The sequence below is a fragment of the Cydia pomonella genome, chromosome 18, assembly GCF_033807575.1.
Source record: "Cydia pomonella isolate Wapato2018A chromosome 18, ilCydPomo1, whole genome shotgun sequence".
Classification (NCBI taxonomy): Eukaryota; Metazoa; Arthropoda; class Insecta; order Lepidoptera; family Tortricidae; genus Cydia; species Cydia pomonella.
In genome coordinates, this window is record NC_084720.1 from 17,188,470 (window position 1) to 17,200,099 (window position 11,630).

At 37.4% G+C, this 11,630-nt stretch overlaps 1 protein-coding gene across 2 annotated transcripts; it reads left to right on the forward strand.

Annotated features, from left to right (window-relative positions):
- Positions 1–250: 250 nt before the first annotated feature.
- LOC133527445 (CCHC-type zinc finger nucleic acid binding protein) lies at positions 251–9,229 on the forward strand. 2 transcript variants are annotated; one of them, XM_061864461.1, is made up of 3 exons: positions 251–410; positions 4,497–4,677; positions 8,228–8,912. In XM_061864461.1, exons 2-3 carry the CDS (start codon positions 4,499–4,501, stop codon positions 8,481–8,483), a joined length of 435 nt encoding a protein of 144 aa, XP_061720445.1. In that variant the 5' UTR covers positions 251–410; positions 4,497–4,498; the 3' UTR covers positions 8,484–8,912. The 2 variants fall into 2 exon arrangements, with proteins under 2 accessions (XP_061720445.1, XP_061720446.1); XM_061864462.1 differs by lacking the exon at positions 251–410 and adding an exon at positions 1,758–1,887 and having other exon boundaries at positions 8,228–9,229.
- Positions 9,230–11,630: the final 2,401 nt, after the last annotated feature.

The following is an 11,630-nucleotide window of genomic DNA, read 5'->3' on the forward strand; positions in this document are numbered from 1 at the left end:
AGGTAGAGTAGATTTAATAACAATAACCATTGTCGGCAAGGGTCTACAACTATATTATGTAAGTAAGAAAAAAAGGTTTAAGTTTCGTTAGGAATAAAATTAGTCCCTTAAGTGGGAACATAATTTATTTCTAGTAACACTACCACAGACAACCACAAAGTATTGGTTTGTTCAAAATTTGCCAGAAGTGTAAAAAACGCCTTTGTTGTTTATGGCTTTTTCGTTTTCATAAACTTCGAGTGGTGTCTATGGCGAAAATGTCTTTTACGAATTCGTAGTGATGGTGGCTGGCTTCCTTGCAGACGACGCGTCATAAATTGCAGCTAATTTGTTAATTCAAGAGAAATTTCGATCGACCAACGATCTAAATAATAGTGATTTAAGTGTTTTTGAAGTTTCACACAAAATCGGTAAGTGATAAGGGTCGTAATCATTCTTAAATCGCGCGCTACCGGTACCTCTACACGTGGTTTGGCTACCGTCCCGCGTACGTACTTTCCAACTGTATTTTTTTTATATGCATCGTGAGATTCTGTCGATTTCGTGTAATTCCAGTGTGTTTTAGGTGAAATTTTCTCATGCTTAGATTTGCCGCGTTATGTTTAGGTTGTTTATTGAACGTGGTCAAGTTTGACAAGTACTGGCTTTCTGACACACATCTTGATACGGTAATTAGTTGTGAAATGTGTTGCTTTTCGTCTTTCTCCGTATTTATATACTGATAGCGAGTAGAGATATCGTGAATAAGATCCTCATGTTGACTTAGGTTGTGTCGTACGTCAGCTTTTCACCTTGTCGTCGGCATGTCGTAGCGACTTTTCTCTTTTTTCCTCTATTGGTTATGACGCATCAATGTACTGTGAGCCGCTTGAGAAATCGTATAAATACACGACGTAAGTGTGCTGTGAATATTCATCAAAAGGCACTTGTTACAAGTGAGCTGTTTGAGGTTACTTTATAGGCCACAAACCTGTTGGCCACTGTATTGAGATGGCAAGTAATTAAGATTCTTGTTAGATTGTGATATCTCCCGAATTCTACATTGATATAAACTCGAATGTATGAAGCTACACAACATAAAAACTAAGATTAAAGCAATTTGTAATGTTTACTTAGATATTGTATTTCTTCAATTTGGTTTCTCTGGTAAGAAATCCTACACATATTTAAAGCCTAGAGTAATATTGACATAGGTACATTATAATTGTTATACTTATACAATGTAACATTGCAACTTTCAACACTGCATTCTCTGTACATACAATGTTCTCACATAAATCCAATCTGTATCGTAAAATCTTAGTCTACCAGAAACACATGATCCAATTCACATTGTATGTCCGTTATTTAGGTGTTCTCAGGCAAATATCTTCCAGTTATATGAGAAACTCGTCCGAGGTATTTTTTTTAATTTTTGGCTTAAGAAATTGTTATTTGTCATTGCTATTTTTTTTACATCTATTTAATTATCATAATAGTATCAAAAATTATATGAACCTGTACCTAATTTCTTGAAGTAAAACTTAAAATGCTGGAAAATGAAGGAATTTCTCAAACCATATAAAGTACAGTTAGACCTAAATAACTTGCTGACCCTATCAATTTAGAAAGTAATTGTCTGTGGTATGGCATGGCCAACCCGAGTTAGGAGGAATATGAGAAAGTATTTCATCTTGTCAATTTGTTTTATTTTACAATGAGATTTTAATGGAGGATTGCATGAAGTGTATTGTTTTGTGATAAATTATAAATTGGATAATAATTATACATGTTGATAAAGAAATTAAAGTTGAAAGAAATTGTGTTTGTATAGTTTGTAAGATTTTTTAAATATTTACAGTTTTTGATCATTGTTCTATGATAAGAACTTTAAAATACTTTTCTAAGGTACCTACATAAATTATCTTTCTTATGATTATCATTATTAGGTGTTTGTCATATCATGCAACAGGAAATCAAACTGCTGTGTTATCAGTGGTACAATCGGTCAGGGTCATAGTAATATGTATAGTACACATGTTACACAAGTCATACCTTTTTAATAATGGAGAAGCATGCAATTATGAATATATAGGAGCATTAAATTACTTAAATATTTATAAACTAATTATATCACTTGTGCATTGAGTTATATACGCAAATAGGTAGAAATAGTTATTTGTGGAGAAGAAGGGGGCAAAGTTGTTGTTTAACCCCTCATGCTAATATTGATAGGTACCCGAGCAAGCAAAAGATTCCAAAATTGAGGCATGAGCTTAGTGAGTGGTTCGAAAATGGAATTTGCAAGGGTTTCTAGACAAGAGTTGAACAAACTGCCAACAAGTGAAACACAATTTTTTTAACCATACCATACGCAAAGAATTTGCTAACTGTAGAATCTGTAAAACATTACAAATCAAATCCAAATTAACAATATTTATCACTTAAAATCATTACTGAAAAGTCAATTCCACCAGCCAAAATGAGGAAACAACAAAAGGATAAAATGCTGGTCCCATTTGTTTGTTCTCCCATTCTGTCTCCATGCATCCTTGGCACAGAGGACTGTCTAAATATAACAAAGTCTTTAAAAGTTATGACTTATTTTATATTTCCTATAACAGGAGTCTCTAAACTCTGACCCGGATCCCAGAGCCAAGCCTCTGTTTCATTTCAAAGTCCTCTGCTATCCTATATTAGTAATAGACACACGTGATGTAACACCTGTTTTACAATGACTACTACTTCATATAGTCCATTTTTTTAAGGTAAGTGATTTAAACGTGTCTTTTTATGAAACCCACTTTTGAATAAATTAATAGTTTAAAAAACACGCTTTTTGTCGCAAGTTGAGCAAAGATTACTAACAAGAATAATTCCCTTCGTCAAAAATTAAGCGGTGCGTTTGGGCAAAATGCATTTCGCAGCCAAGCTGTTCTTTTTGCTCAGGATATATTTGAGATAACTGAAAAACTTCCAAGTCCATAATTAGAACCTTTAAACCTGATCGTGTTCAAAGTCCATTACGTGACCTTTCTCACAAGTGCAAACATGACTATGATACGATATTCCATCATGGAATGCCAGTGCCTATCTTCCGGCTTCATCATCAGACCTTGAAACCTAATCGTGGTCAAAGTTCATTACAAGACTTTTCTAATAAATCCAAACACAGCTATGATATGATGTTCCATCATGAAGTTCCAGTTCATATCTTCCAGCTCCATCATCAAATCAGTTTGACAGTACCATATTATTGTATTGTCATCAGAACTACATACAGCTGCCAATTTTCATGACCTTGGAAGATGGTTAAATTTGTTACCTTAGATTTCATTACATAGTTACATACAGGTCGACCTAATAAAAGCGTGTTAAAAATAAGTTGCGGCATATTTGCCAATATGTAACAATTATAAATCCTATACAATCTTTTAGTGTTTTCATTAAGTAAGTAAGTAAGTAAGTAAATATTCTTTATTGCACCAACAATTATACATTAAAAAATAATATATAAAAAATAATATTTAATTAGTAATAGTTACTGGTTTTTAAAAAGCATTTTTCAATAAAACAACATCAAAATTGTTTGCCTTTTTACAAGCTTTTATTTACTTTCACCTGACCGTTGTCTGTTTGTAATCAAATCTTGCAAGTTAAATTTGATCCACTTACTGGTTTCCGATTGAGCTGAAAATTTGCATACATATGTAAGTTGGGTGACAATGCAATATTATGGTACCATCGAGCTGATCTGATGATGGAGACAAGAGGTGAACATAGGAACTCTGTGATAAAACAACGCAACCTAATTGTGTTTGGGGTTTTTAGAATTGGCTCTATGAGTATTAGTTGCCTGTGGAAAGAAAAGTGTGTCAGCGATAAAAGCTTGTACCAAAAATGAAATTTTTGCTAAAAACATTTCTAATGCTAAAAAAATGAACTATAGTGTTGAGTCAAACATTAGTGAAGTCTTGAATATTTGTATCTTCAATGTTCAACTATTCTTCAAGTTCTGTAATAGTAAGACTTTTTCATTGAGTCGACTCAGCTGATGCCTATAGAAGGTGTAATAAAAATAGTGGGGATCCGTTGAACTGATACCGCATACAAAGCCGATATGATATTCAACTCTATTGACACGTACGGGTTTAATGAAAAAAATTTATTAAGTTTCAGTTCTAAGTATGGGGAACCCCCAAAATTTATTGTTTTTTTTTTTCTATTTTTGTGTGAAAATCTTAATGCGGTTTATAGAATACATCTACTTACCAAGTTTGAACAGTATAGTTCTTATAGTTTCGGAAAAAAGTGGCTGTGACATAAACGGACAGATGGACATGACGAATCCATAAGCGTTTTTTGCCATTTGGCTACGGAACCCTAAAAACGTTTAAAACACAATTGTTCCGTCAGTATGGTTTGAATTTGTAAACCTATTATATCACTACAACACTCCAAATTATGGTAGTAATAGGTATAAATGCAAACCATTGACCAATCTCCTGTCTTTCCAGCAATGAGTTCAAGCGTATGCTACAAATGCAACCGGACGGGGCACTTCGCCCGCGAGTGCACCGCTGGGGGCGTGCAGACGCGCGACGCCGGCTTCAGCCGCCAGCGCGAGAAGTGCTTCAAGTGCAACCGCACCGGACACTTCGCGCGCGACTGCAAGGAGGAGGCCGACCGCTGCTACAGGTAATGGAGTTTCCCTTCTTTTCATCCTGTTGCGTTCTGTCAGGGTATAGGACTCGAATTTAGTCACACACTGGCCGTGGGCAGTTTGGGTCACCCCAATACAGCCTGCGCGAAAAGAGCTTTAAGAGGCTGACTGCTGCTAACAGGTAACATAGAGTTCTTCTTTTCTTCCTGGGGCTCAAATCATATTCACCCAGGGCGTGGGCAGTTTGGGTCACCTTCTCCCCATCCCCAATATGCCCAGCACGAAAAGGGCTTCAAGTGCAACTGCGCCGGACACTTCGCGCGCGACTGCAAAGGCCGACTGCTGCTACAGGCAACATAGAGTATCTCTTCTTCTTTTCACCCTGTTACCTTCTGTAGTGGTATAAATCTCGAATCATATTCACACACTAACTCTGGTCGTGGGCAGTTTGGGTCACCTTCCCAACCCGCAAGGGCTTCAAGTGCAACCGCACCGGACACTTCGCGCGCCTTTCTGTGCTTTTTACCCTTGGGGGTGTAGGGCTCATTATATTTTTCCTCGCTATTCCGAATACATCCATTTCGTGCTCTAGTTTCTCAAACAGCGGTACAAGAAACCCTTGCAGTTCTCGAATGATTGTAAAGGGATCGTAAAAATACACAATATATAACAAGTAACTGACAAAAGCCATTATCCTCCTGACTCCCAGGGGCCAAGGCTCGGGACCGGTTTTAAAAATAGCCGTAAATACCGGTTTATTTTTGTTTTTCTGCGAGTTTTTCAGAACTTTATACCTAATTAAACCAGTTTATTCGACGAGCGACGAAACAGCCGGCCGGCCTGGTGGTGTGCCGCGTTACGTAACAAAGACACCGGTTTAGACAAAGACACAAGAAACCGGTTTTTGTTGTTTTAAACCGGTTAATCTGACAAGCACTTTATTAAGTATAACGGTTTTACTAACGAAACAGAAATCAAAAGGCTTTGCGTCTGGTACATGATAACGGTTTGGAAAAATATAACGGGTTTATGAGCTCAATTTTAACTTTCATTAAATAAGCCTAGGTTCCAAATTGAAAAAAGCAAATTAAAGTTATGAAAAATTTTTTGAGCTAGGTATGTTAATTTGAACTTTTAACACCTCAATAATGTGAATAATTATTTTTATTCCTTACCAACAATAAAGTGGAGGTCAATAGAAATGGCAAATATGACAGATTTTGTTAGCATTTAGGCGGGTCCACACAGAGCAAGCATACGCGCGAGGCAATTTCCTCGCTCACAAAGCGGCCGAGGCACGTCTACACTGGTTGTTTTGTGCGTGAGGAAATTGCCTCGCGCGTATGCTCGCTCTGTGTGGACCCGCCTATTGACGTATAACCTAAAAATTTAACGATGATCGTTCTCATTGAAATATTAATAATGAATATATATTTTAACTAGTCATTGATATAAAAAAAAATTTTAGGTACAGTCACGTCTGAAAACATCGACACGATCGAAGTGCCAAAAATATGTATACACGACTTTATGGCCCATATATTAGGGTAGTGTATACATATTTTTGGCACTTTGTCCGTATTGATATTTTCAGACGTTGACCCGTGACTAAACTGTTGATAAAATCATGGTTGTCCTCAAAAAGTGTGAGACTATGAAGAAATTAAGATAAATTGGTTTGTTTACGTTATTTGCAAGTTCTATTTAACTCCAATATACGCACGATGCTCCCAAATCTTCGCCCGTTATCACTTCACGATATGTAAATAACCGAGAAGATACTCCTTGCATTGCAACCTTGTCGCATTATCGCTTTAAAAATAACATTGACATTGTCTTCGATAAAGGACGAAACAGCGAGAGGTTATCGACCTACTTTAGCAAACTTAATTTTTATAGGCATATAATATATCGCAACTAATGCGTTGATTGTCCTTGTTTGAGGGTAGATAAGGTCAGATAAATAATGCATCTACTCGAGAAATAAAAGTATAGTAAAGCGGGTAATGATAAGGCATAAACAGGTAAGTATGTTAACTGCGCTTATGGTAGCGTTAGTACTTTTAATCTTAACTACCGGCCGGCCATGACACTGCGGGGTTGCGTACTGCATCGCAACTTTAATGTGATTTGTAGTGTTTAGTTAAATATATTGTTACAATATGTATATTAATTTTAAGGTATTTATCTATGGGCCTCTAGTTGCCTGAAATAAACGTTTTCATTTCATTTAATGTAACATAAGGCCAGAGCACATCCGCTGCATGTGCGTAGACGCGCACGAGCGCATCTCATTTTCAATCTCGAAAATTTTAACTTTTGAGATGTGGCCGTATTGCAGGAACCATACAAGATACTCGCAGGGAATTATGAATTTATAAGTATAATCGATCTACTCCACAACCCCATGTCAAGGACATGTTCTCAGCAAGTCGTCAGAATCCTACCGATATTGCGGAATGCGTCGCAGCTGACAGCAAAGTGCCTGGTCAAGTGGTCATATTTATTAAAAATTAAAAGGTAGATGTGACTGTCACCGTGGATATCTGATACGGGGCATTATCTGAGCGGGGAAGATGAGTTATTGTAGGTACTATAAATTAAACAAAGCTATTCCTTTTATCAGATAAATCCAGGCCATACTTAGTCTTTACAGATACTGTCAAGTCTGAAAATTTCGATACGAAATTAGTGCCAAAAATATGTAATACACGATCTTATTGCCCATATATAAAGTTAGTGTATACATATTTTTGGCACTTTGGCACACTCCGTATCGTACGTTATTTTCAGACGTGACCGTATACCCAGCCGCAAAATTGCATGATCACTTAGTGAATGAATTCATTTATATTATGTCCAATTTTGCAGCTTGCTGTACAATCAGGACCATGTCATCCAGAAGTATCATAACCCGGCCCGATGTTTTAAAATTATCTTACAAATTATCGTGTTGACAGAAGTTTGTTTACATCTAATGTACAAAAATGATTGCGCTGAAATTCTACGCACATTCCGTGCATTGCACTTGGGGGTGGGTAAGGGGATATTGCGAAAAAACACGTGCATAGGGCGCCGGGGCCTGGCGCTGACCTCGGTCGGTGCCGCACGTGTTGGCGGTCACGTTTAAATGAAATTGCGACGGTTGTTCAACCTGTGCCCAAAACAATGAGGGCTTAGAAAACATACTTTCATAAGCTTCCCCGACATACTTTTATTACCCGCTGCCAAAGGTTTTTGTATACATTTCTTTCCAATCTTTCTATAGCAACAATAAGTAGTATATTATTATTAAGCTCCAAAAACCTGCGTTGTTGATTGTTGAAACCGACCTCCTGGCATTTGCGATTTGGTCCAGCATGACTTGACGTGGGAGTCTGGTAGGGTCCATTCTATGTACATGGCAAAGCCAAGTGAGCCTTTCTTTGCTTTAGGATTGCTGTCATAGAGGAACAATGCGTTTTAGATAGCACAGTTTGATTGCTCATATGATCCCTCCAAGTAACACACGTGGATCTGATCTGATTTGAATTTTAAAATAGTTTTATTGGAATAAAGTGCTGATTTTGCTAATTGAATTTGCAGATGTAACGGCACAGGGCACATAGCGCGCGAGTGCGCGCAAAGCCCGGACGAGCCGTCGTGCTACAACTGCAACAAGACGGGGCACATCGCGCGGAACTGCCCCGAGGGCGGGCGCGACTCGTCGGGCCAGACGTGCTACAACTGCAACAAGGCGGGCCACATCAGCCGCAACTGCCCCGACGGCACCAAGACGTGCTACATGTGCGGCAAGCCCGGCCACATCTCGCGCGACTGCGACGAGGCCGAGCGGAACTAACGCGGGCGGCGCGTCGCTCCGGCTCACCGCACTCACCGCAGGCGCAGAGCGGCCACCGCACTTATATAATATTACGAAACTATGTATATTATGATGCCACGCACGGACGATAAGCAAAGGACGAGATACGATATCGTATGACCACTACTGATGAAATTAACGCAACGGAATTACAAATCGGATACAGAAATGGACAGACTGAGGAGTATGATTTAATGTTGACTTGTATATAGGTCTCCGAGCGGCCGGCGGCCGCGGCTAGAGTAATGTTTGTTCTGCACGTGATCGAGTTATTGTGTTTTTAAATCATTTAATAATCGTGATTGAACTATTGATGAGGTAGCGTTACAGTTTTTAGCATTACAGAGTATATATTTAATATATTTTGTACAGATTTTTTTGTCAAAAGATAAATTGGATGCTGGCGTACCATGACTTTTCAATGAGGAGGAGAGGAGATCCCGGGAGAGGCCTGACCCCTGTTCGTCCCGTTTCTAGTTAGTTGTGCTGCTGTGGTTTGACAACTCTACTTTTTCACTCTGTGATAATTAATTACTTTGATCAATCCTTTGTTTATGAGGTCCTGCTTACTTGTGGAGAATTCAGTGGTTAATTAGAATTTCATCAATCAGAATATTTTTTATTTTGTTATCCCGGTCATTATGACTATGTACCTATTACACAAGTTACTGTATACTTGTTTAGCTTAACGTGGGAGATAATGAAATAAAAATCTTGCCTTATTCTATCAAGTTTTCTATCTCCCTCATCTGACATTTTCATATATTTCTTTGACTATACGTGACAAGACTTAGCAGTACTAGTAGTATACAGCTTTCTGGGCTAACCAACTTTTAGACCCACACTGTTTTAGTCTCCCTTTTTACTCTTAGTAATAGGTGAGCGTTTTCTAAAAAAAGATTATTGAAAACCTGATTCTCATAGATCCTGATCTTTTTGGGTTCTTCCAACTCAGAATCCATAGCATATTCAATCCTGATGCAAAAAATGTACCAAAATTTTGTATGGAACTTTTAGTTTCCACTACGTCACGCAAGTGAAAATAAAACAAACACTAAAACGTGACATAATGGAACGGACGTTTTGGGACATCTTTTTTAATGGTAGGATGTGAGACGACCTATCTGGCCTAGTGGGTAGACCCTGCCCATGAAGCCGATGGTCCTGGGTTCGAATAGTTAGGGCATTTATTTGTGTGATAAGCACAGGTCATGGGTGTTTTCTATGTATTTAAGATTGTATATTATATATATCGTAGTCCGAGTACCCCCAACACAAGCCTTCTTGAGCAGAGTTTACCGTGGGTTTTAGTCTGTTTGTGTGTCCCCTTTAATATTAAAAATTCTGAGCAGAATGAGCCCAAGGAAGTCAGATTTGTAAGAACCAGGTTTTCAGTATTTTTTCGAAACGCCCAGGTACCTCGACCGTAATTAAATAACAGTTCTGGGCCAATACTTTCCCAGTCACATTGACGACAAAATCGTCAATAGATCCCACATGGCTTTCATATCATCAGATGTGGCTAACATTATCAGATTTTTTGACTGAGGTTAGTTAGATTTAATTATTATGGGTCTAAAATTTGATTTGCTCTTCTACTGTAGTCTGTGGATGCTTTAGTCCATTTATTTTGCAATTAGGCGTCATCCATTAATTACATCACACGTTTAGGGGGAGGGAGAGGAACAAAAAATGTGACAAGGAGGAGGAGGGAGTCACTAATGAGTAATGTGACATCACTTTAACTTCACCTGCAACCAAACATTGTCCTGTTTTTTTTTTTGATTTGCCTACAGTTAAATATTAGGTTTTTGCAACGATAAATCGTTTTTTCTTCATATTTTTATTAATTAAAACACAAAATATTACTTTGTCAATCCGCGAAAAGATAACGTGCTAGTCAATCAGTGCTAACGCGTTATACTTACTTGCGTATCCGGCTGCAACTCCAGAGTTACATGCGCGTTGCCGACCCTAAACCCTAAAAAAAATCATCGAATTCGTGAGACGTAATTAATGGATGGCCCCTTATGCTACTCATTGTTTTGGTAAAGTGCCAATCCACACTTTATCAGTCCCGATTTCGATCCCGAGAAATAATATTTTCCCGTTTCACCAAATAACAGCACATCGTTGAAAATATTTGAAATGTAAAAAAATGGTTCATATATGCAAAAATATCAAACATTGAACCTTTTTGGACATTAGAGACAAAGTATTTTTACATTTCAAATATGTGAGTCAGAATGGCGGGTGTACCTAAATAAAATTAAATGAAAACCATACCATATTTTTGTATCTAATTTGTACTATTTAGTACCTCCATTAAAAAACAGTACACCCGCCATCCTGACAGTCAGAATGGCGGGTGTACTTTGTTACGCTATATTCCCGTGGTTATAGATAAATTATATAAAATCCAAATTTTTGTATCTTCATATTCAATCTATATGACCCATTTTATTTGTGGTTTCAAAGTTTTACTCATTTATATTTTGCTTGCTATTACACTTTTGCAGGCGTTATAATTTTTCAAGTTATCGATCTCATTTTTAAGAAAAAACGCTGAGGTACAATTATTTATATTATGCCAGGAATTAGTTTAATCTGATAAGTTCAAATAACTCAGAAAATCATGTCTTAAAAAAGGCTAGGGGCCAATTCAAAGAATGCTTCCTGAGAAAAATAATTTTTAAGTCATGATTTTCTGAGTTATTTTAACTTAACCCTTTTCCAGGTCGCACCAATCTACAAGGTTTTCCCAAAAAATCCAAATATATTCCAATTAATCCAGGTTTGATGATTCATTTGAAGACAAGTAACATTTCCTGAAAGTGTAATCTAATTTGAACCTTAAATCGGAATGCTAAAGTTGAAATTCTAATAGCGCGTATGTGGTCGATAAATCGTACTATGCCTGGAAAAAGGAATTACTGGCGTAATAAAAATAATTGTACCTTAGCGTTTTTTCTTAAAAATGAGTTCGATAACTTGCAAAATTGTAATAGCAAACTTGGAGACCACAAATAAAATGGCTCATATTATAATTGAATATGAAGGTATAAAAATTTGACTTTTATAGAATTTATCAATAACCACGGGAACATAGCGTAACAAAGTACACCC